The 25037-nt window shown below is 49.2% G+C and overlaps 1 protein-coding gene across 2 annotated transcripts in view; it reads right to left on the reverse strand.

Annotated features, from left to right (window-relative positions):
- Nucleotides 1-25037, reverse strand: part of KHDRBS3 (KH RNA binding domain containing, signal transduction associated 3) — a 132933-nt gene that overhangs the window by 59996 nt on the left and 47900 nt on the right. For both annotated transcript variants that reach the window (XM_054691961.1, XM_037500898.2), the window contains 2 exons: nucleotides 12942-13060; nucleotides 2366-2482 (listed from right to left, as the gene is read on the reverse strand). In XM_054691961.1, coding sequence (XP_054547936.1) covers nucleotides 2366-2482; nucleotides 12942-13060 — 236 coding nt within the window. The remainder of the gene's footprint in view (nucleotides 1-2365; nucleotides 2483-12941; nucleotides 13061-25037) is intronic.

The following is a 25037-nucleotide window of genomic DNA, read 5'->3' on the forward strand; positions in this document are numbered from 1 at the left end:
GGGCTTATGGGGTCAAGACAGAAGAACTCTTGGCCCTAGTCTACTGGCAGTGGGCATGCTGGACTGTAAGCCCACAGTGCACGCTGATGCCCAGCTGCTGGTGTCGTGATGTGCCATGAATGACCAGCCACCTGCACACTCCCCAAGCTGATGTGCTGACCCCTGGAGTCAAGGGCGTGGACGTAGAGGATTAGTGAACGATGATTAGTGGTCTGAGAGAGGCCCTCGGGTGTAGAACAATGCTCCACGCTTGCGGCAGGCACCCAGCAACCATAGCCCAGGGGACCCACAGCAGCAGATGTCAAACACCTCCTTCCCCAGCCATGCCAGCGGTACTCAGGCGACTCATGAGCAAAGTGGCCATGGTGACAGGGACGGAGGCAATACATTACTCACAGGGACTCCCGCCAAATGGACGACCATCACTGCTGCGTGCTCACTGTGCTAGCAGAGAACCAGCACCAGCCCTCCGATAAGCACAGGCTGGAAGGACCACCAGGTCCTGATAACAAGCTGATGAGACGTGGGGCCCCTCTCCCTACATGGGGCCCCTCTACCTGCGTGGGCAGTTGGGCATTTGTTGTGACCTGGACATACAGCTTAGATCAAGGTGCCCCCAACTCTCCCCTCTCTCCTGTGAGACTCTGTGGATGCCCTGATCGCTGCTTCTGACAAAGAAGTCCCCTAACAACAAATGGAAGGAGCAGCGCACTGTCCCTGGGCTCCACTGGCCTACGCGGCAGCTCAGGGCCAAAAAAGCTCATGGAGGACTCAGTCACGCATGAGCAAGGGGGTACTTCCCTGCAAGACGCAGGAAGCTCTGGGTCCACCTTCTCCTACTGTCAGAACAGATGAATCAGGAGATGAAAGCAACATCACTCGCAAAGTCAGGCTTAATAGGTAATTAACCTAACCTAGCCGTGCCCTGGAATTATGTCAAACACCTACTGAAAGTTCTTCTTGAGGCGCCACCCAATAGGCTGGGGCATGGACAACTGTATTTCTTTTCTTTTCTTTTTTTTTTAAGATTTATTTATTTATGCATACAAGAGCTAGGGTACAGGCCAGAGATGCAGGGGGTGAGAGGATCCACCAGAGACAGAGTGGGGAGCAGAACAGGAGGATCTACTGAAATCCACTGCTGAGGGGAGCAGCGGGCAAGACAGGAGAGGTCTGCTGCGCCATGTGGGTTGCTCCCTGGCCGGGGATCGCTTGTGCTGCAGAGGCTTCGGATTACTTCATAGTGTGGTGCTTAACCCCTTGCACCACCAGGGAGGCCTGACAACTATATTTCAAACAAATATCACAAGAGTCCAATATAGAACCATGTTTTAGTCAAATAATAAACCAAACTGACTGACTAACCCAGATAACATACCCAGGTTCTCCAAATCTCAATTTCCTACATATAAAATAAATATCTCTCTCATCATTTTTGCAAGAACATGCAATAATACACATATTAGGGCCACAGAGTGGCAGATTCACTGCAGCCACTCAATGCACAAATGGTGACTTTTTCTACTGTGAAAGCTAGTAATTAGATGGACTTGTTTCATCGAATTACTAGGGAGCTAGACTGTCTAAATAGCTTTCTTGTTCGACACAGCCATTGCTCAACACATCCTGGTTGGTGGTCCCAGAACGTGGGCTTGCTTCGTAGTGATATGGCTCTTTCAATGAAGTGATAACAAGGATCAACATAAGCGATAGCACGTTACGAGATGTGAAAATTTCCTTCAGAATTGGTAATATTTAATAATGTGGTTAATAAAAATAACTTAGTCTTGCTTAGCTTATGTAAAAAAGGAAGCAGTTGCTGTGACTATATCCACATAGAATAACCATGTGTTAGAACAGTTAGCAATTATTACGACACTGAATATCAACTTTAACTTGACAAAATGTATGACACCACACGATGGGCAAAAAAAGCAAATACAAGATTACACTTTATAAAGTCTATTCTGTGAAGCATGCGGAGACAGCAGACGTGAAGGAACTAATGTAAACGCAGTGGCAGTGACACCACAGACACCTCTTCTCAGTGTCATCGTACTTTCTATACGATCACAGAAGCAAAAGTTTCTAGAAGCAAAACTCTAAGAACTACTATTTTATTTTATAACAGGATATAATAAGGACATAGGTTTAGAGTGCTACATGTTATGAAACTGAGCAGAGTGACACAATTTTCTAAACAGTATCACAAATATATCATCTTGGACAACATGTCCATATAATTTCACCTGAAACCCTGCTCCGCGGTGTTGATGTAAATATGCATGAATACAATAAACGATCCCAAAGCACATCATGTAAAGTGACCGACAGACTTACAGCCATTGTCTATAGTGAACATTACCTTTGCTTTGTCCCTCATGGAACCTTTTCCAAGAATGGACATTTTTGTCAACGTCTCTTCCTGCAAACGCTTCAGAGAATTGCCACGTGGACCCAAAAGTTTCCCCACAAAGTTGAACTAGGAAAAACAAACAGAGAGACCAGGTCTGTGACGTGCACTTGCAGAGGCCGCGGGGTGGGGGGGGCGGGCTGTGCCACCCGGACGTGGGGCCGCCGGCGCGGAGGGGCTTCTGCGCTCGGGGAACACGGGGCTGGCAGCTGTAAAACTGAAGAAAGCAGGTGCGTTTCTTTCTAACCCCCTCATCGATGTCCATATTTCACAAACTATAAATGAGTCCCCCGGAATTCTAAGCTGCCATCCTGCCGGTCTCAACACCTGCTCAGCATCTGCCTCGGACGGTGCAAGGCCCGGGAGGGTGGGAGGGAAGCAGCCCGGGATGGGGAGCCCCTGGGCAGCAGAGCCGGGTTCAGGCTGGCTGGCTCCAAGGGGCTCACACCTGCGGCAAGCGCCCTGCCCCACGGTAGTCACGCACCAGTGCCTGACAGAAGCTTGAGAACAAACCCACATCTTCTAGAATAACCCGCTACGGGGACATGGGTGCTGCATCTGCCGCGAGGCTCAGGGTGCTCTTGTTTGCCACAGGGGAGAAGTGACTTCACTCCGGGTGTGGGCTCCGAGGCCAGACGGCTATCGTTGGAGGCCCGACGCCCCCACTCACCGGCAGAGTGAGCCCGTGCCAGGGGCTACCCGGCTAGCCCTGGTCTCCTCCTCTGCCGAGCAGGAACGGGGAGTGACAGCAGGGCCTGTCCTCGCGGCGCTGAGGACAGTGGTCCAGGCTACGCAAGCCCGCAGAGCAGGGCCCGGCATGCAGCAGACGCGCAATGAACAGCTCTTGCGCAGAAGACTCACTACCAGGAATTTCAGGCAACTTTTGAAAGCCTTGCTGTAAGGAGGGCAAGTCAAGAGCGGTTCTTGGTCCTAAATAGAAAGTCGGCCCTGTTTACTGGGTCAGAACTCTTGTCTTTGCAAGATTCTTTACTGCAAATGCTGGTCCCCATGACCCGCATCCCTCTGGGATGACCCCTGGGATCGCACCCCACTGGACCAGCCCCCCATGATCGTTGGCCCTCCGGGCTGGCCCCCATGACCCACACCTCTCCGGGGCTGACCTCTGGGACCAGCACCCCTCTGGGCAGACCCCCATGACCCTCTCCCCTCCAGCTGGCCCCCATGACCCGCACCTCTCCAGGCTGACCCCCAGGACCCGTACCCCTCTGGACCCACCCCATGACGCTCGCCCCTCCGGGCTGGCCCCTGGGATGCCACCTCTCCAGGCTGCTTTTGCCTTGAGCATAACAAGGGCTCTTCAACTCACCAAGACACGCAACTGAAATATGTACTAAAAATCAAAATGATCTAGTTCCTTCACGACTTTTAACTTTCTTAGTCTTCAACTAAAGCTATTTTTACGTGTAGTTGATTTTTGCTTTTTAAAATTTAAGTAAATTATTTTAAAAATATACAGAAATGATATAGAATTTAAAATGTCAAACACTACTACAAAGTGGAAGGAGAAGTCAGTGTCTCAACCTCCACTCCCCACCCCACCCCGACACCCTTCCTGTCTCTCCCTATTTTCTCTGCTTTATGTTTCTGGAAATCTTATAATTTGGACATTGGACCTCCTGCACTGGACCGCCAAGTATCTCTCTTATTTTCACTGTTTCATCTTTTCTCTTGCTTTGCTTTACTTTCAGGGCAATTTCCTACATATCTATTGAGTTTTCATTTCTGCTATCACATGTTAAAATGAGTATTTTCTTATATTTGTTCCTTTTGTGGCATCTTAGAGATATTTTGTGGAAGTCACAAATCCTTATCTTCCTGAGGATGCGGCTGATGGGGCCCTTGATGGGGCCTCACCTGACCCGCCCCGCAGGCCCTGGCACCCCAGGCTCCCGCGCAGGCCTCTGTGCGGTGTGCCCAGCGGCCCGGCGACCCTCGGCCACCTGCCCTGAAAAAGCCGTCACTGGCAGCTCGATGTCCGCACCGGCCTTGCCTGCTCACCATGACAGGAAACCAGGCTGCTCGTCAACGGTGGGGCAGGCAGCAGGGTCTGCAGTTCTCTTGCCCTGGGCGGGTATGTATGTCCAGGACGGGGCACCCGGGCCTCCCATAGGAGAGGAAGCACGGCTGAGGAATACAGAGGACCCCGTCGGGAAGCAGCAGATCCTTGAAAGGACACCACCCCCTAGTTTTCAGCTGCCGCTCCTCCAGCGCTCGGGCCCCAGCCCCGCATCTGTCTCTCGCCGGGTCTCTTCAGGAACGCTCTGGTCTGCTGCTGACAAGAGGACACACCTGGGCCCATCAGCAGGGCAGAGAGACACCCACCGGCCCAGCTGCTTCTCCACAAACCTCAACCAAGTCCCCTCTTTTAGTTCACCCCATAAATGCACCTTGAGAGTAGCTGGGACCCATGATCCCCAGTTCTCTGCGAGGGTTTCTCACACTTTCTGAGCTGGCCTCTGGCTGACTTTCCCTTCCTGCAAGCTCGGGATTCCGCTACACCAGTCTCCTAAGTCAGGACATTTATCCACTTATTTTGCAGCGACCAAAATATGGCCGGCGTCACCTGCCTGTTGTCTCACGCCCCCTATTCTGTTTTCACAGACGTGTGCCCTTTGAAGGCATTTCTATTCATGCCAGTGGGTGTCAAGAATAGAGTAAAACATGTTTCTGTGGTCAATTATATTTATATCACATCTTAAATCACTAAATATTTCCAATGAATAAAAATTAAGAGACCTTAGAATCACCCAGTCAAACATCTAAATTTATACTGAGTCTGAAGTCCACAGAGTAACACGGTTCACTGAAGGTCACTTGAGAAAACATAAAAACAGAGAATTCTACATGAGAAGGAAAAACAAATGACTTCCTCTGCCCTTAGCTTCTTTCTCCAGTTAACTTCTGTTGGTCTTCTGTTCACAAAGCGCACCTGTCAGTCCTCGATGTCTCTGGCTTTTGCCCTTCCTGCGCCCCCACGTGCCCCATGTGCCTCCCCCACCCCACTGGGGCAGAGCTCAGGGTCACAGCCTCCTCACCGACAACACAGGGACCACCCCGCCTTCTGTGGGCACCAGTCGTGGAAATTAATTGCGAAAATGCACAAAAGTCGCCTGCCACAGCATGCGCAGAGGTGCTTCCTCTGTCCCAGGTCAGTAAGTGACCAGCTGCTGTGGACACGAGTCATTTTCCATGAGCGATGTTCGCCCTGCACTGAGCACGGAGCCCCCACCCCCACCAGGGGGCGCCTGAGGCGGCCTCGGCACTGAAACAGTGAGGCCACGTGGGGACACGTCTGCACCAGGTCCAGGCCACGCCCAGGCCATGCCCAGGCCACCCAGAGGCTTGGCCTCTCTCTGACCAGAAGCCAAGGGAGTCAGGTGCTCATGGGCTCTCAGAGCTGAGCGCAGCTCAGCTGGCCCCACAGTGGCAACCAGCTGCGCCGCCTGGCCTTGGGTTGCATCACTGCCCGGGGGACATCCAGAAATATTCAGCCTGTGCGTTTGGTTGTCAGGTGACAGGACACTGCTAGCTAGAATGACACGCATCCGAAGGGGATGGGCGCGCCCGTCACAAGGGAGTTGTGCAAACTGCCAGGGGCCTCTGTGTGCAAAGCTGCTAGAGAAGATCACAGAGCAACGCCCATGCCCGGGGGAGCCCTTGATACCATGCTCTCGGGTTGCAAATGCAGTTCCCTCGCGGATTCTACCAGCAATTCTCGTCTAGTTAAAAGGAACAAACCCTCTGAAGTAAGCCGCTCGGCACTTACAAGGCCTCGGTAACGTGCTTGGTGTGTATTTTGGACCCTTTAAAGGGCGTCCAGCGGTACGGCTCTCTTAGTTGCCACTATTCCTGTGACGATCCACAGGTGTGGCCGTGGGCACGAGGCTGAGGAGCCGCTGTTCTCCGGAAGGTGCCCATGGGCAGTACCTGAGCCCGCTCACCCTCAGCTCCACCAACTTCATACCAACAGGTCGCCATGCCGTTAAAACATGTCAGATGATGCTGGGCACCGGGACAGCGCTGAGCTCTCCCTGAGCCCTGGCCTCTGAAAACGTGGACGACTAAGCACACCTCCTGTCACTGCAAACAACCTCCTTCCCCACGAGACTCGTGAGATGTGGGGCAGGACCACCTCCCAGGACAGACATGGGCCTCCAGATGCCCACTCTTTGTCCCAGAAAAGACTAGCTGACCACGTCCCATCAATCTGAGCAGGCCCCTTAACCTGACTTCTCTACTCTTAGCTGTGACCTCATTTCCTCGGGCCCCTCCACTGCAGCCCGACACCAGAACCCGCGGCTGGCATCTCGCCTAAAGGTTCAGCCTGAGAGCCATCAGCCACCTCACCCACATCTCCCTCTATACCCTGCAGACCATGTGGACAACACCACCCAAAAAGAGGGTTTTTCTGTCTGACCCCAGAGATATGCCACATCTCAGAGCTATGCCCCCGAACCCCTACTACCTTGGCCCCGTAGGCCCATATCCTTTCAAACTAAGTCTCTCCTTCCTTAAGTGTGGGTTTGTGCGTGATAACTGTACTGTAAGAGAGACAGAACTTAACACATTCACTCTGTGTTTTTATTAACTTCATTTAGCATACAGATTTGCAAGGTAGGGCAAAGTGTTACCTGTAAGCCTCATGGTTTTTCTCCAGATGACAGTTATTCTATAACAAATATATTTTCATATGAAAAGATCTACCCCTGTAAGTAGGAAACGTTGCACAGATCATAAGAGTGGTAAAACATCACACACCGAGGACGCTTGAGTTTTGCTGCATAATGTATAAGAGCCAATAATTATGTTCTTTGTTGCTGATGACCATGTGCCATCTGAACTGGCTTTAATTGATCTAAACTATATTTGTGACATGGCCCTGCTCTGCAGGGAACAATTACAGTTAGGCTGTCATTTCATAAACAAGGAAGCCTCGAGAACATGTCACTGTCTCCGTTCAAAGGTTTCCCTAATTGGGTCTCACCACAAAGTTGATTATTCTAACAAGGGGTGTTTTATTGACCTCTACCTCAACACAAAAACTGAACTTGCATCCTCTCTCAACACAAAAATTGAACTTGCATCCTTTCCCTCCCTAGCTACACGTTACCTCCCCGGCCCGTGGCCCAGCAAACGGCACTGCCATCCAAGATCCTGGCAGAACCCACTGCTGGCCCCACAAGGGAGGACTGGGCCCAGCAGAGGGCCCTGGACACACACCCAATGTGTGTCCTGATGAATCAGCCTCTGCATTCTGACCCCTGAGTGCCTCTGTGGTCCCACCAGCCTCAATCACCTCTCCCTCCACCCCTGCATCCACGCCACCCTTTCAAAGGGCAGAGGCCTTAACGCAAAGATGAACCCCCACACCCGTACTTAAAACGATCCAAATGTCCCCTAGAAGACAGGGGTGGTACAGGCCTTGCCACTCAGTTCCCACCACCTCCCCCTGCCCTGACTGCAGCTTCTCCAAAATACTATTCTCAAGAAGTACCACTTCAGCTCAGAAGTAGAGCTGGCAAGAATACCACTTTCACTCTTAAAACAAGAAGAAAGTTGGACAGAATAGAAATGATGTGGAAGCCGCTGGGTGACCCTAACCAGGCATCTGGAGTGTCCACTGCAGGGACCTCATAGTTGCAGGGTCAGTGCACCCCAGCACTGACCTTGTCACCCTCTATCTCAAACATGAACTCACTGACCAGTGCTCCCCACACAGCTGGGTGCTACTTCAGACCAAAGAGCAGGACTTGATGACTTGTGCTTTGCCAGCAAGATGCCTGCTCAGCAGATCCCCAGGGGAGGGGAGACAGGAGTGAGAGGTGCATGTAAGACCCAGCCCGCAGAGTGTGCCAGGGGCTCAGACCCAGCACCCCATCGCAAGGCCGTGTAGCAGGGACGGCCTCACTGTCACGACCCATCACCGCGGGACACCAGCTTCAGGGCCCACCCACGGGAGCTACAGAGGACTGCTGCACTTCAAGCCCCAGGCACTGCTTCCTTTGAGTTCCCACCGTACAAGCTCAGACCTCAAACTCCAGAGCGTGCGGAAGGGCTGGGCGTGGAGGGGTGAAAAGAGCCCATTAAGAGCAGGGAAGTCATTCAATTCCATTCACTGGAAAACAGCATGTCACAAACAGCACGTCACTCTTGCTCAGAAGCTGCAACACAGTCTCAGCCTGGATGGATCTTGTGTCCAGCTCGCTCCACCCACTGGTGTCCAGGCCCTTGGGCAGCCGCCTAAGCACTGCCCACTCACCAGCTCGAGCAAAGGCTTCCCTGAGACCTAGGGGACACGCTCCGTTGGCCTCTGTGTGGGGTGGCCTGGAGCTAACAGGCTGACGGTGCTCAGCAGAAACACCTGTTTCCAGTGCTGAGAGCAGCGGCTTCTGAGCAGCCTGATCCTGGAATCACAGGTATCCAGAGTGGAGTCCACCCTCTGCCGACACACTGTGTCCTCCCACTCTCCTCAATACTAACACTGACGAACAATCTGTGGGGTTTTATCTCACACACTTAATTCACATGCTTGATTTCATACACTTGCTTGCACACACCCTGATGAGCCATCTGCTAGACTGTGAACTCTAAGCCCAGCAGTGCTGTCTGTTCATCTCAGTCTCCACTACAGGCTGAGGCACAAGAACACTGAGCACAGGGTCAGCTTACAAAGTCTCCGGAAGTAAGTCGCCCTTTAAGCATGAGCTGGCCCAGGAAGCATTCATAACACTTTTCTCTTTACTCAGAAAGCATATCCTCAGTTCTGCAAGCTTGCTGAATAAGCTCCCAAAAGGCCAACTGTCTATATAACAACTATAAGCCCTTAAACTCTGAAAAAAAATACAAAAACCAATTATTTGAGGCCTCTGAAGAATGACCAATAAAAAGATGATTCTGGAAGGGTATCAAGACTTGGAAGAAGAGAATATCTGGGCGAGCTGACTGATTTTACAGCTTTTAGCTTAAGAAGCAATGTTTGAGGCAACCACAAGGCTGAAATGTGGGAAAGAATACTAGAAAAGACACGAATTAGAGTTGGGGAGCCTCAACATTTAATGTACAAAATATGTTAAAATCTCCGGCTGATCCCCAAATCATGTATGCCAGAAATAAATGCAAAAGTCAAACTGAAGGAAGAACTCAAACTCAAAAGACAAATCTGCAGTCTGAATCCAAAAGTATCAACCTTCCTCAAAGAAATATAACAGAACCCAGAGTTTCACAATGCCCAGTATGCAACCCAAATTACTCACTCTACAAAACTGGAATGATAAGATTACCAAGATAAAAGACTATCAATTCATCAAATCTAATATGACTAAGATTTCACAATTAAAGCTTTTAAAGGAACTACACAACTTGTGCTAGACAACATAAAGTAACACTTGAAATGAAAACACAAACCAGAAAATCCAGGCAGGTGAGAAAAAAGTTTCAGACATACATATTTATATATAAGTGAAATATAAAATCCAAGCCAGGTATTTACAATGACTGCTACAAAAATTTATCTGATGGGAATGACAAAAAAAAAAATAAGAAATGACATAGGACAGAATCGGTGAGCTTAAAATACAGCAGCAGAAATTATCCCATCTGAAGAACAGGAGAAAGAAAAAACTAATAAGAAAGTGAACAAAACCACAGGAACCATTTGAGAATGTCAAAAGGTCAAACACACGTGGAATTGGAGTCTCAAAAGATGGTAAGAGAAAAGGTCAAGAAATATTTCAAGGAGCAATAGCAGAAATATTATAATGAAATGAAAATATCCCCAGAGAAACACAAAATGAAGTTTCACGGACGCTGAAACAGAAAATGACTAGGATCATGTGATCAAAGACATGTCCTCATGGACAGACTCCAGGTCTGGGAAGCTGGCTTCATCTGAGTCACTGCATATTTAAGAACAACCAACCACAGATGGACTCACATTCTCTGAGAAAGAAGGAAGGCACACGTCCACAGCGCGCTTCACGAAGGCAGACTTACTACCTAAATCTGGCGAAGGTACTATAAAAATAATTGCAGGCCATTATCACACATGGAGATACAGTATAAAAAGGGTAAAAAGTTACTGCCAAGTAGGGTTTAACCCAGGAATGCATGGTGGGTGTCACTTAGACAAGTTAATTAATAAAATCTACTCTAAGTATAAACAGGTACCACCCTGCGATCGTTGCAAAAGATGCAGAAGAGGCATTCAACAAAATTCCCCCATTCAGTATCAAATGTCCCAGCAAAAGTGAAAGAGAAGAGAACCTTCCCTGCTGAATAAAGTACATCTACAAAGGCACCTGCAGCTGTTATCATTTTAACAGTCAAATCTCCACACTGACGGGCAACAGAATAAGAACTCCTGATCTTACTATTGTATTCCAGCTACACGAGAGCACCTACCCGATACAACAAGGCAAACTGAGTAATAAAATAACATGCAGGTAGCCAGGAAGTAGATAAGATCTTAGGGAATCTACAAATGAAGTACCTGAACTAACAAGTTAATTTAGCGATGTACCCAAAACAAGGTTAGTATGCAAAATTTTACAAGCAAAAATTGTAAAATGTCTTTAAAATTCAATTTATAGTAGTGTCAAAAATCGTAAAATATTGGAACGATTTTAACAAAAGACAAAACCTTTACCCTGAAATCCAGGCTGTAGGTAACTGGACAGACACACGCTGCGCGCCCAGGGGGAGAGGCCTGCGCCAGCGCCCCCTGCACCAAGCGAAGCAGTCAAGGCTGTTGCCACCAGAATCCAGCAGAGCCTTTGGGAGCACGCAGAACGTACTTCTTAAACTTACACGGAATTGGAAAAAGACGTCACAATTGAAGGGCCTAATTACCGAGCTTTATGTCTCACTGTGAAAAGCTACAGCAAAGACCAGCATAAGGATCCACAAGTGGTCAGTGGAGGAGGGAGAGAAAGTGCAAAACACACCCTCGCGGCCACGGCCATGGAGGCTCACCAGACACACCCTCCACCATCGGGGAGAAGCATCCTTCAAGGAACAGTGCTGGAAAAACTGGATATCCGTGTAGGGGGGAAAAAAGAGAATTTTGACCTTCTGTCTCAAACCAGACACAAGAGTGAACTGGCTATGTATCAGAGCTACCGGTAAACCTTTCAGAGGCTGTGCAGGAAATTAGCTGCTAATTGATAAAGAACTCAATGCTTTCTTCAAGTTGGCAAAGATTTATTTGTTGACAGAAAGCAATAATCATAAAGGCAAAAATCCTGGTATCTAGATATCATCAAAAAAAATTCTGCTTATTATAAGACTATTATGAAAAGTATAAACAATCCACCAACTGGGCCAAAAATTCAGAAAACATGTCTCACAAAAGATCCACATCCAGCACGTATGAGAATTCCTACAGCTCAATCCTAAGAAGGCACGTCCCTGCATCGCCCATTGAGACCCAGGCAAAAGATCTAAAAAGACGCGTCACAACAGAAGGAGATCAGAGCCAGCAAGTACAAAGTCAGGAAGCCACTGAGCACCGGGGAAACCACAGCCGAAAGCATCAGCACGCACTTGGCAAGGAGACATGCAGGGGCCGGACGACCCCCCGGGGCACAGGGTCCACACCCGCCTGGCTGTGCCCCTGGAAACGTCTCCTGGCAGACGGAACGCACGGCCGGACATTGAAAGGGATTTATTTATCTAAGAAATGCAAACAAGTGGTCGCAAAAGAAGCTGTCCGAAGACGTCACAGCAATTTAATTTGTAGGGAGTCAAAACCAAGCCCCCCCGCTGGGCGAATGGACACTGCCAGGCCAGCTCTCAGGAGGCGCGGGGTGGGGGGGGGGGGCGGACACCCTGCGGGGCAGCCCCCTCGGGAGGAGAAGGGGGGCGGGAAAGGCGGGTCAGCCGCCCGGGAGGTGACCGGGACCCTGAATCCGAGCTTTGAAACCCCGACAGTGACTGCTCAGTGGCGCAAAATAGCACTGGCCGTGAGGGATAAAAGCGATTTTTCTACACTAGATAATACATTTTTTTTAATATTTATTTATTTATGCATACAAGAACTGGGGTACAGGCCACAGGTGTGGGGGATGAGAGGATTCACCAGAGACAGAGTGGGGAGCAGAACAGGCAGACTGATGAAACACACTGCTGAGGGGAGCAGCGGGCGAGACAGGAGAGGTCTGACGCACCATGTGGGTAGCTCCCTGGCTGGGGATCGAACTCGTGCTGCAGAGGCTGCGGATAGCTTCAAAAGTAGTGTCTTAACCCCTTGCGCCACCAGGGAGGCCCCTAGATAATATTTTGAACATTAATGTTTTAGCTGGGATAATCCCACTTCATCCTTAATCCAATGTCGTTGAGCAAACGAAGGCACAAAGGTGGGAAGAAGTGAAACCTGGTGTCCCGGCCGCGCGGGCGCGGGCTGTGTCACCTGGGCGGCTGTGAGGGGCGGGCGGGGGCCTCGCTGGGGGAACCAGCCCTAAGAAACACCCCCCACGCGGGACCCGCGCAGGGAGGCCAGGCCTGCTCTTACCTTCGGGAACTGCTTCACGGGGATTAGCACTTTCTGCCCCAGCTTCATGTTCTTATTGATCACCACATCGATGTACTTTTCTTCATCCTTGCTTTCTCCTTTTTGAAACTTTTCTATTTCTGTGGAGGAAAAAAAATAATCATGAAGTGCACGGCTTCCATCTCTAGTGGCTGTGAGTTCTAGTTAGCGCTCCGGTGACAGAAAGCCGAACACAGAAACACGGACTGGTAAGTGACCACCGCTCATTCCTCACCCGCACAGCAGAAGCCAGTCCCAGGTCTGCAAGTCAAATCTCAACTGCCAGTGCAGGGGGCACAAGGGACACCCCAGCCAACAGCACCTCAGGGCTTCTGGGATCCTAGAAAAGCCTTCTCCAACAGCAGAAGCCAAGAGGATCCTAGGCTCGGTGCGACAAGTGATCCTTCCAGGCCAGCGTGGATCGGAAGTCCTAGCCAGCCTGCGCCAGTGCCCGCCGTGCCAGGAGGGCCCTCACCTGAGCCCGGCACTCTGCAGACGTGTCCGCCCTGGACTGAGAGATCAACAACTGTGAGAAACCCGTTTCTGCTCTTCCAGTCACAGCCCGCGGCACTCTGCTGTCACACCGCACAGAGCCAAGACACTCTCCCAACAGGACACAGATGTCTCACAGGCAAAATCTGTCTCTGCGTTCGACAGACCTCTCCTAACCACCTCTTATGTTAAATGAGAGATCCTGAAAAGCATCAGCACGCTGTGCAGACACCGCGCAGGAGGCGGCCAGGAACGTGACCAGCGCGTGGACATGGCCGCAGGGGCGAGGCGCAGAGGCCCGCGCACGGGGAGGGCGCGCTGGCACAGCGCACAAGGGCGCACAGGTCCACTCACTCGGCTTGCAGAGCCAGGGCTGTTTAAGAATTGAATGTGTCACCTGCAGGACACACTCCAGTCCTTGGAAAGGATGACAAGAGGGAAATTCAGAAAGTTTAAGTCACTAATAAACGGCCAGGAACCCCCTGATGCGGGGTCTGGAGCTCCAGGCAGCTGCCAGGGAGTCTCGTCCCCTGTCTTCATGTCCGGTCAGACAGAAGGTGACCTAGCCGGCCTTTAGGGATGACAGCAGGAAGTGTGGGAAGCTGGAGGGGCAGGCCAGGCTCAGCCACCACTGCAGAGCCCAGGGGCCTGCCCTGTGATACCCCGCCCACTGGCCCTCACCTAGACTCTTAGCTCTGAACCCCGACTATCCCTGCTGTGTTCAGTGGGGCGCCCTCCCGTCAATGGGCCTCACACCTGCCAGGGCAGTGCTGTACGCAGTGGGCCTCGCCAGGTGAACAAGAGGGATACAGCACAGAGTCAGCCCAGGTTTGTCTTCGCCCTCAGTTTCCCGCAGAGCTCCTAACACCCCAAGGTTCCTGAGAGAGCAGTGCTTTACCTTGTTCCCAACCAACAGGCCCTTTCATCTGTCCCTGAGCACATGCTAATGAGGCTACTCTCCCAGGCAGCTGGTTGCCAGAGGAAGCAGCCAGGTGATGAGCATGGAGACGGGGTACCCCAGGCCGGCCTACCTCTGGGAAGAGGGGAGAACCTAGAAATTGAATTTGGCCATCCACGGTCAACCAAGCGTACCCATGCAATGAAAGCCACGTGAACCCCTCACCAAGGGCATCAGGGGAGCTTCTGGGCTAGTGAGCATGTGGGGAGCTGCAGGGTGGGGCCCTGGAGGCAGAAGCTCCAGGCCCCACACCTGCCCACGGCATGTCTCCACCCGGGTCCTGACTTATAGGCTTCATGATAAGCCACGACAGCAAGGGAAGGGCTCTCCAAGTTCCGTCAGCCACGTAGCAAGTTATGGGGCCAAAGGGGTGAACCCCCAAATTTGCAGTTGGCAGGCTGAAATGTGGGTAGACCAGGCACCCCATTTACAGTGACGGCTGAACCGGGCAGCCTTACTCTGAGGGGGCTGCACTCACTCACTCGAAGGGTTCGTGCCTTGGGGGACACCCAGCAGGGGCCGGGTGGGAACGGGCAGTGCGGGCTGGCGGGGAGGCAAGGCAAGGATTCGGCGCGAGAGGAGCAGCAAACCACTCCGCAGCCCCTGGTCTAAGCCTCTAAGAATGAAGACGAATATTCAATCGCCAAATGAACGACTTCATCTGCTTTCTAGTACCACCCTTTGCTTCAATCCTATGAAATTGAGTCTAAGCAGAATCTGTACGGAAAAGTACACAGTAACATAGAAGCATGGGAGATGCAGTGATTTATGGAGTTCTGGTGATGGCTGAAAACCTGTCAAGTGCACTTCTGATTTTGATTTTTCAATAAAAATAATCTTATTTTTACACACTCGGTAAAAATTTGAAACGTTGTAATGGGATAGAAAGTTAAAAGGAAAGGCTCCTCCTACCGCCCATACCTGAGAAGTAATAATGATCAAACACCACACGCACCTCCTCCCTCAGGAGTCCCGTGAACGGACAAGCACTCGCGCACACACGCGCACACACGCGCACACACGCGCACACACGCGCACACACGCGCAGCCCGCAGGAGACGGGGCTTGGAAACGGCGGGACTAATGGACTAAATGAGCTAAATTAGTTTTGTTTTCCTCAGTAAAGAGCAATAAGTCACATGTCATCTGCTCCAGCAAGTCTAACAATTCATGATTTCAGCTTTAATGAGAAGAAAGGAGCCCCGTGTTTTATTTTTATTCATCTATTTACGCTAAGATCGGTAGACTCGTCGCATAGAGAGGACAGTCAACAAAATCAGGAACGCTGAAACTTATTAGAAAAAAAATTTAGTGTGTATCTATTTTTTCAAAAGAGATTTAACTCCCTATTTGCAAATAACAAAGTATTTTTATAATTTTGGGGGATATGTAAATTGCACAATATTCACTCCACAAACAGAATTCCAAATGCTATTCCCCGTATCGCTGACATTTAATATTCAAAGTAATATGTAAAGCCATTAAGGTAAGATTAAAAATTAGAAAACTACCTACTCTATCACACATTATGTTTAAAGTTGAAGACATGCCTATGATCTTAAAGAGGAGAAAAAAACTATCTAAGATACCAATTTCCTAGGTAGATAACCTCCCAACTTTATAAATCTGAAGTTGCTAAAACACTTGCTGTTCCCTTGAGTAAGCTTTGAATTATGTTGAAATAAAAAACTTCATTGTTTCAAATTCACTAAAGACCTTACAGTCTGAGGCCACAGCAAACTCACGTAGAGTTTCAGGTGCAAAATCCAGCCCCAGGGAGAGCAGCGGGGAGCGCCCCGCCTGTCCCTGGGGCCCAGGGGCCCAGCTCTCCAGCAGACCTTTTGTCCTCCAGCCGTAAAATTCGAAACTAGACAAAAATTCCATTTATTAAGAGCTTCGGATCAACAATTTTGTATTTTCTACTTGACTGAAGACTATAAATAGTGTGAGGCTTTCAAGCCCAATTAAAAAACAATGGTAAAAAGGTGGGGAGCTGCACAAGGTGATCTCTGAAGCCTCCAGAAAGCTGCCCGGGCGTCATGTCTGTCCACACTGAGAGTTCGTATTCCAAGTCCGCGACCCGCCTCTCAGGCCCTCCCTGGGGCCCTGGACACCCACCTCGGTGGGCATCGTCTTGCGGTTCTTGTGGCAAAGGAAGGTCAGTCACGGGGAAAGCCCAATCAGAGTCACAAGGTTGAAGGCACAAGAGATTTGACTCCCACTAATCCCCAGATTGCATTCATTACCACACAATTTAATGGATCGATGTCATCTCCCAGCTCAGAACTAATAAGGAAATGTGTGATGAGGTTTTAGATAATCTAGAGGATTAAAACACTGGGTTTTCCAACCACGGACACCACATTTCTGTCAGCTCAGAAATCCACCTTCTGTTAAAATGCCTTGTTTTGGTCTCTGTTTATTTCCCATGGGTTCTGCCCTGGCCCAGCACAAGCTTCTGGAACAAAGGTCATGTCCCTTTTTCATCTCCCAAATTTACTAAAATCCACGCATCCTCTGAAAAAAAATCAACTAAGTTTTTGAGTTAAATGAACTAAATTTCCTATATAAAAAAACTTAGTAGTATATATTTTCATCAAGACTTCAAATTCTCTCACTGAATCAAGCAATCTAAATGAGTATTTTTTCCTTTGTCCCAGAAACTTCACTTGCACAAATTTACCCACAGGGAGATACACTCGGGTCAGTGCCAAGTATGATGCACACCTCATCTCTACTAACAAACCACTGGAAATCACCCAAATGTCAGTCAACCCAACATGGTTACACAAACTGGGGCAAACCCCCAAAATGAAGATTAGCTATTTTACACCATCTTATATGAAAGGTTTCCATCAAGGACAACTTCAGGTCACACTTACACAGGGCACGACCTTCTGTGAAGAGGAAACGTTCCTATTTGTACAAGCCCGGCAGTAAGTGGGGAACCACTTTCAGATGAGAAGCGGGGAGCAGTGGTGACCCCGCTGGCCTGGGGGTGCAGGGGAGAGGGCACGGGACGAGGAGTCATCATTTTGTCTCCTTTTCACATTGTTGTGAATTTTTGGGCCATGGGACTATTTCACCCATTTTAAATTTACACTAAAGTAAAATTTTAAATGGTTTGGTTAGATTCTTTTTTTAATTCTGAAATAGAATAAAATCAGAATTGACACAGAGATGGCCATGCTTCTATTTTGCAGCCAGCGCACCTCTCTCCCCCAAACGCCACGCTTTCATATTTAGTTCTTCAGGAAAGTAATATTTCACTGAAAACTGATGGCGAAGTCACCTGCATGGCTTTCTCGCCTTAAGCAACAGGTGTGTTTTTGAGAATTACACGTGAAACACTTTATCTAGAACCCAGTAGTGTTTGTAACGTGTTGGGCTTCCCTTTGGGTGGGGGAGGGACTGGCCTTTGGAAAAATGTTGATCGAGTTTTGATGCCTTGAAGAAGACTGATTCTCTGGGGTGACGATGAGCTGATGTAACACAAGGCAGGTACAGTGTGCTGCAGAAGGAGCGGGCAGCTCTGGAATTTGGAAAATCCTTAAAAGAGCAAGCAAGTAAGTGCTAACTTCTTAAAGGATCATGATTGGAACTTGCAAAGCAGAGAAAAGAGGGCGCCCAGCGAGGCGAGGGAGCCCCAGGGAACCTAGTCTTAGCCACCTCCATCCCCACTGGGGCTAGCGGACCACAGAGCGGACACGGGGGCCGCCTCAAGATGCCGCCATCTGTCCTTTGCCCTTTGCTAACTACAAAATGGAGTAAGTTAAACAAAGAACGATGACAAAATTCTGCAATCACAGAGTCAGTTAGAAAAGACTTAGTCAGGAACTCAACTTCCCAGCCCAGCCTCTGGAATCTTGAATAAAAATGGAACAAGTTGGGGTAGAAAGTGGGGTGGTTCTCTTTGGCCAACACAGAAGAAATGAGGACAAACGCGAACAGGCAGGCCAGGTTCTTAAGTCAAAACCAGATACAGTTCGGCCGCCCAGGGGGAGATACCAAAAGCTGGGAGCGAGGAGCAGCGTGGGGAGAGCTGTGCGGACAGGCGATCTACAGGGGAGAGGGCGAGCAGGACGGAATGTGGATGGCAAGAGATTAAAATGCAGCTGGAGAATAAAACGATCTGTCAGGACGGACAGCAAACCCGGGTGAACTACAAGCTCACTTTGCACTGGAAGTGGCCAGAGATGGATGAGGTGCCGTCGGAGGCGACACGGTCACGTGGAGATAAAGGAGGCTACTGAATGCCTGACTGGCGCTCACCCCTGTCCGCCCCTCGAGCAGGCGTTTCTCCCTCGCCTGCCTTTGTCCCCCTGCAGGATGCCGCCCTGGTCCCCAAGTTCCCGTTGGCACCAACAGGGCCTCGGCTGCTGCCCTTGACCTCCAAGGCTGCAGCACTTCTGTGAACCTGATGCCCAGTGAGAGCCTTCCCTTTGGTGTCTTTGCCTAAATCCCGCTCTCTAGAGAAGCCGTCTTTGATGAGTTACCCCAAAGGACACAGCATCCTTCGAAGCTTTCCACTGCAGGCGTATCTTCCTGGTTTATGGGGGTGAGACGCCTCCTTCCAGCTCCTTCCAAAGCCCGGCACAGGGGGAGGCTCTGCAGGCCCAGGCTGAAGGAAGCACAAGGCACACAGCTCCCCTTCAACAGCAGCCCCCCACAATCTGCAGGACACTAGGCGCTTCCCCCCATCTTCCTAGCACTCCTGTAGGACGGCTGGGCAGGAATCCACGCTGCATATGAGCTAAGTTAGATTAGCTTAGAAACCAGGCCATCAGCAACAACAGTGCAAGCTCAGGGGTGCAGCCGGACGCTTTCCTGACACAGCCGTCAGCAGGTGATCCGGGCGCTGTGTCCCGACAACCACCAGTTGAGTCCGCAGGACACTGCAACCTTCTATAAAGGAAAAAAAAAAAACAAACAAACAAACAAAAAAAAAAACCCAAAAGTTTCTCCTAAAACAGGCCCAGGAAAGAGTCAATGCCCAAGGAAGCCCTGTACTGAGGCCGCCGCCTGTAAGTCCCCCTTTAGCGCTGGAACTACCAGCTGCAAACTGGTTCTCTGCAGTTCCGCCTGTGCTAGGGCAGGCCTCAGCTCTTGCCAGGGGAAGAACCAAGGATCAAGCTTCCAGGAGGACACAGATGGCGACCCAACGGGTAATGTGAGGAGAGTCTAACTGAGGGCCCATATGTAAAGGTGTGGCTAGTGGGGTGTACCCACACAGCAACACCCAAGGGTGGAATGGTCTGGGGCTACTTAGGAAGGAGAAGCCGCCATCCCCAGGCCAGAAGCAGACGGGGCGTGAACAGTTGAGAGAGAAGGCCAGAAGGTGTGGGAAGGAGGTAATCAAACGGGGAGAAGCCAGACCCTGCACACGCCGAGCTCCCGTCCCCTCCTGCCTGTCTCCGCTGGGGACCTCCGCTGAGCGGAGCAGCAGCCAAGGAGAAGCTGCTGGGGCCAGCCAGCTTGTGCTTACGCCGTGCGCATGCACACCAGCCTCCCGGGGGCAGAGCAGAAGAGAGAGTGGACGATAGTGGGCCTGGTGCTGCAAAAAGCAGCTCTCAGCCCCCATCTTTGGAGAACTGGAGGCATCTTGAGAAAGAGTATCTGACGCCCGCTTTATAAACCAAGGTTTCCCTGCGCGCTGACCACACATGGCGTTATACAGAGGACTGACCGATAATGAAATCATTCATTATGCCGGGACTGATTACTTTGCTGACCATGATTCCCCAAGTATAGAGCTATGTCCTTGACTCAGAGAAACTCTTTATTCTAACAAATGTGCGGTGTAGTGAAGGCGCTTGCCGGGGTCAGACAGCGAATCACGTTAGGTACGTCTGACTCCAATTTTATGAGTTGTCTCAGAGGTACTTAATAAAAGTGCAGGAAAGGATCAGAGAAGTAGAGCTAAATAACACAGACCAGCCTGCACCACCGAGTATCACGGGGCTGTCGAGGAGACAACAGAACCCCTTCCTCGAGCATCTTGACTCTGGAACAAATCTGGTGACGGACAGGCCTTAGCCTGGCTCTCTAATAAAGCGAGCGGCTCCGATGAGAAGAATAATACCTACATGCTCAACATTCACAAATCTATTTCCAAGTAATACAACAGCTGAGTTGGAGGATTTAAATTGATCTTTAAAAAAGGATGTATAAATAGTGTTCACAGCCACTGTAAATTCTATTTGACAGATTACTAAAATCTCACTGTGGCTGCTGGTCTGAAAAGGAATTTTTTAACCTCCCACATGACAAATGTTTTCACCAAGGAATTATTTTATTTAAGCAATGCAATCCTAACTGAATGCCTATTAGATTCAAGTCAGAGTTGAATACACTAAAACCTGCCCAGACTAGATTGATTCATACAGCTCATGATCTTGCAAATAATGTTCCATAAACAGAAATAAATTGCACAGCAGAATAGAAATGCATATCACTGTCTAATAAGGTAGAATAAGCTCATCATAAATACGCATAAATAAAGATCTAGGGAACAAGAAACAGTCAATACGCTACATAGTTAGGATGCCTGGAAGGAAACCATTTTCATAAAGACAAAGAAAATATTTGTCCACAAATATCCTCAAATATACATACAACGCATAAGATTAAAACATATACACAGGAAAACGGCAGTCAGATTCCTCCAGGAAGGAAGATAGGATGACAAGAAATAAGGAAGGGAAGTTGGGGTGAATTGATTCTACCCATCACAGACAAGTAACAGGAATAAGACAACAATGTCAGCAGCAGGAAGTACTGACTGGCTGCAGTCCAGGCGTCCAGTCTTCCTCACACTGCAAGGAGTAGACACGACTTCACCGGGCGAAAGGAAACAGTTGCTCAGAGACATCCCAAGACTCAGCTGAGGTCCCACAGTCAACCCAGAGCCCAGACTGCCAGTCCAGTTTATTTAATTCCCAAATCCCATCTCCTGCCAGTTTCCTGCAACCACTCTAGTAGAAATATACTGATTTTGAGTGAGAAAAAAAAATGCTCTGGATTAATATTTCATTCTGTGGGAATCTCACCAAATACCGAAAGAAAAAAAATCTTTATCAAATTACTTCAAAAGGTCGAACAAAGAATGCAAACTTTGATTGTTATTGTGCAAACTTTGATTATTATTGTGCAAACTTTGATTGTTATTATGCAAACTTTGGTTGTTATTATGCAAACTTTGGCTGTTATTACCTAAACAACCGAAGCCTCATTGTGACTATATATATATATATATATATATATATATATATATATATATCTCGTTGTACATGGATTTTAAGAGGAATCTGTGAAAGCAATATAGTTCCAGAGAAACAAATCCAGATAATTAGAAGTCTGAGCACTACTCAGGATTATTAAGGAAACTTTGACAAATTCTTCTTAAGAAAAAATGTGTCCAGTGTACTGACATCGTAATTTTCTCTTAATATAGGTAACCATTCACCAAGCAAAAAGGCATCTTGGCAGAAAAAGAGAGACACAAAGACAAGGCATGGCCCGAGGCTCCACAGAATGCAAAATCACCATCATTTTTTTTTTTTTAGGATTTATTTATTTGTGCATACAACAGTTGGGGTGTAGGCCAGAGGTGCAGAGAGGCAAGAGGATTCACCAGACACAGAGTGGGGAGCAGAACAGGTGGATCTACTGAAATACACTGCTGGGGAGCAGCGGGGAGACAGGAGGGGTCTGCTGTGTCCTGTGGGTCAGCTCCCTGGCCAGGGATTGAACTCGTGTTGCAGTGGCTGCAGATTGCTTCATAGTGCTGAGACTTAACCCCTTGCACCACCAGGGAGGCCCCACAAAAATCACCATCTAAACGGGACAGATGTGAAGGTCTTCAGAAACAAGGGGACTGAAGTTCTGGTGAGAAATCCAAGCAAATTTCAAAATTAGTGTGTAATTTTCAAAATGGTTTATTTTACTTTTACAACTTTAACAAAGACCAAAAATTGGAAGTCAGAAATGAGATGTTACTGAAAACTTTCTTTGAATTATTTTTTTAAGATGTTCCTACCAGAAGGAATCTAACAAGTTGGATAATCCCTATGTTCTATGGAGGATGCCAAGGTTTCCTGTACACCTGAGTCCTCGCCACCTCTCGGAGTGTTGAGGCAGGAATGAGCACCTCCTCTTCTCACGCCTAGTAAGTGGCAGAGCCAGGCTTGACTCCAGGATTGTCTGACTCTGAAAGGTTTTGCTTCCTCTCCCACAGCCACAGACTGGCTTCAAAGCAAAACCAAGCCTTCCCAAGGCGACAGGTAACCCTAACAGACGAGATTTCCTCCCAGTAACTCAATGGGGAACGTTACAGGCATTCGGGGGACGCCCACTATTTACTGAGAAATATAACAAAAGCAAGAGAGGAAATTTAAAGCATCAGAAACGTACAACAGTGCAGAGAACTCCCACCACGCTGACGCCTGGCAGTGAAGCCCACAGAGGAAGAGACCATGGGGTCAGGCCGCCGTCCCGACAGCCCCTGGGGATCGTGTCTCCCTTGATCCACTTCCCCCTGGGAGTAAGAAACAGCCTGAAATGAGTATTTGTTGAAACTGGTTGCAAAGAAAGGCTCAGCTGCTGCTTGAGTCACCCGGAAAGGACCAGGAGGAAGGTGGGGTGGGGCACAGAGAACAAGAGGCAGGACCCGTCCTCGTGGCGCCCTGGCCTGGAAGAGGACCCTGGGTGTCGTCTCCCCCTGGTATCAGCACTGGGTTAATTCAAGTTAATAATGACCTCAGTCCTTGCAGGGAGGAGGGACGCTGACAGAGACTAAAGATTGAGAAAGGAAAATCTCCTTTTGAGCCATACCTGCCTAGGGGTTGAGTCACATTTCTCACTTTTAATTGCAAACATCATTAAGTATACTGTAAAAGACCAGCTATCTTAAACAATTATCAGGCCCCAGAGGTCACCAATTAGAACCCTGCAAGGATTTGAATTAAAAAAGGTTTTATGATTAGGTGAAGTAATGATCCAAGAAAGAGATTAGTCTGTTCAGGCTGCACTCATTATAAAACCCATTTCCTTTGTGTGAAGATTCAAAGTCTTTCTCATTTATCCTGCTGACATTACCACACTCCAAGATAGAAATATGACTGCACTGATGACATTCTATAACAACCATAGAATACGAGCATTTTGCTCTCTATTACTTTCGTATCTAATAAGATTACCAATGAATATTCCCCGTTAGTTAGATATACAATAACACAGGCTGTTCAAAAATAAAATCAAACTGGAATATAAGCAAGCTGTGGCTGGATACTTTTAGGACTGTTTCGTATCACAACTAGTCTCTGTTTCTACAGCAAAGAATCAGATTCATTGGAGGGAAAGCCTTGAAACATAAAATCAGATTCTCGACTGTCACTTTTATCAAAAGAATTCTAAAGATAAACAGCACAATCGAGCGTTGGGACTAGTTCCTAAAACACATTTACGTGGTGATTTTTAAAGGACCTATCAGCAAAGCCCTAGGACACAGGCTAGAACAATGAATGGGCTAAAAAATTAACCCCAAACTGCAGCTCTGTATTAGTCCAAAACATACAAGATGCCTAAAAATACTGTATTACCTCATAACTCCATGTTCTAAGCTACCTGCAAACTGTCAAACAGGCATAAAGCCCTTCCTAAAAGCAAAAATACAACTTCAGCAAGAAAATACATCAATCACCACAGGACGTCAGGGCATGGGTAAGAAGTCAATGTGCACAAACTGACCTCAGAGGCTTAAAGGCAGGAGGACGGACGGGCCGCCCAGCACACACCGTCACCCTCACCTCAGGGCCGGCGCATCCTCAGGGCCACCCCCCACCCCATTCCATATCCCCTTCTCCCCGGAGTCAGCGGCTCTCGCCTCGCAGTGGACACAGCCCCTGGCTTTCCTGACAGGCTCTGTCAGGTGAGGTCTAGAGCTTCACATTCTGGACCAAGCCGCTGCGCATTCAAATGAGATCACATAGAAACCACCACACTGAAGCCAGGCGAGGGCATTCTCTGCTTCACATCGCCCTTCACCCCTGAAGCATTTCACCAAGCAGCGAGCATGGTGGGGTTCCCCTGCCAGCCCCACGGACAGCAGGCTCTACTGTTTCAGAACTGGATCCCCAGTCACTTATCCCTGTACAGAAGTGCCCTGGCAGGGGCGGGCAGCGGAGCGCAAACAAGGGACACGGCCGCCCTGCTCTGTGGCTACAGCTAGCAACGAGCAGCCGGGGGCAGCGACTGACTTTCCTCTGTGAGAGGTGGGGATGTCTGATGCGCTTCTTTCCCAAGGCCTGTCAGACTAAGACCAGAACACTCAGACTAACCACAAGCCAGGGATCCAGAGAGGCGCTGCTTGGACCAGTTTCAAGGACTCAGCAATTTTTACAACAGTGGTGTCTGCGAGTCCAGGGAAGCGAGTGACCCACACAGGGCTGTTCGGTGTATCCGAAGTGACACTGTTCACGGCGGCAGGGGGTGGGTTTGGGGGGACTGTCTAGAGAGCCCTGGTAAGGGAGACACTGCTGGGAAAGAAGGTGAAACGCTGTCTAGGAAAATCAGCTACATCACTGAAAATGCTTTATTCATCCTAAAAGATAAATGATTCAAGGGAGAAC

This window comes from Talpa occidentalis, unplaced genomic scaffold, assembly GCF_014898055.3.
Source record: "Talpa occidentalis isolate TD23 unplaced genomic scaffold, MPIMG_talOcc4v2.1, whole genome shotgun sequence".
Taxonomy (NCBI): domain Eukaryota; kingdom Metazoa; phylum Chordata; class Mammalia; order Eulipotyphla; family Talpidae; genus Talpa; species Talpa occidentalis.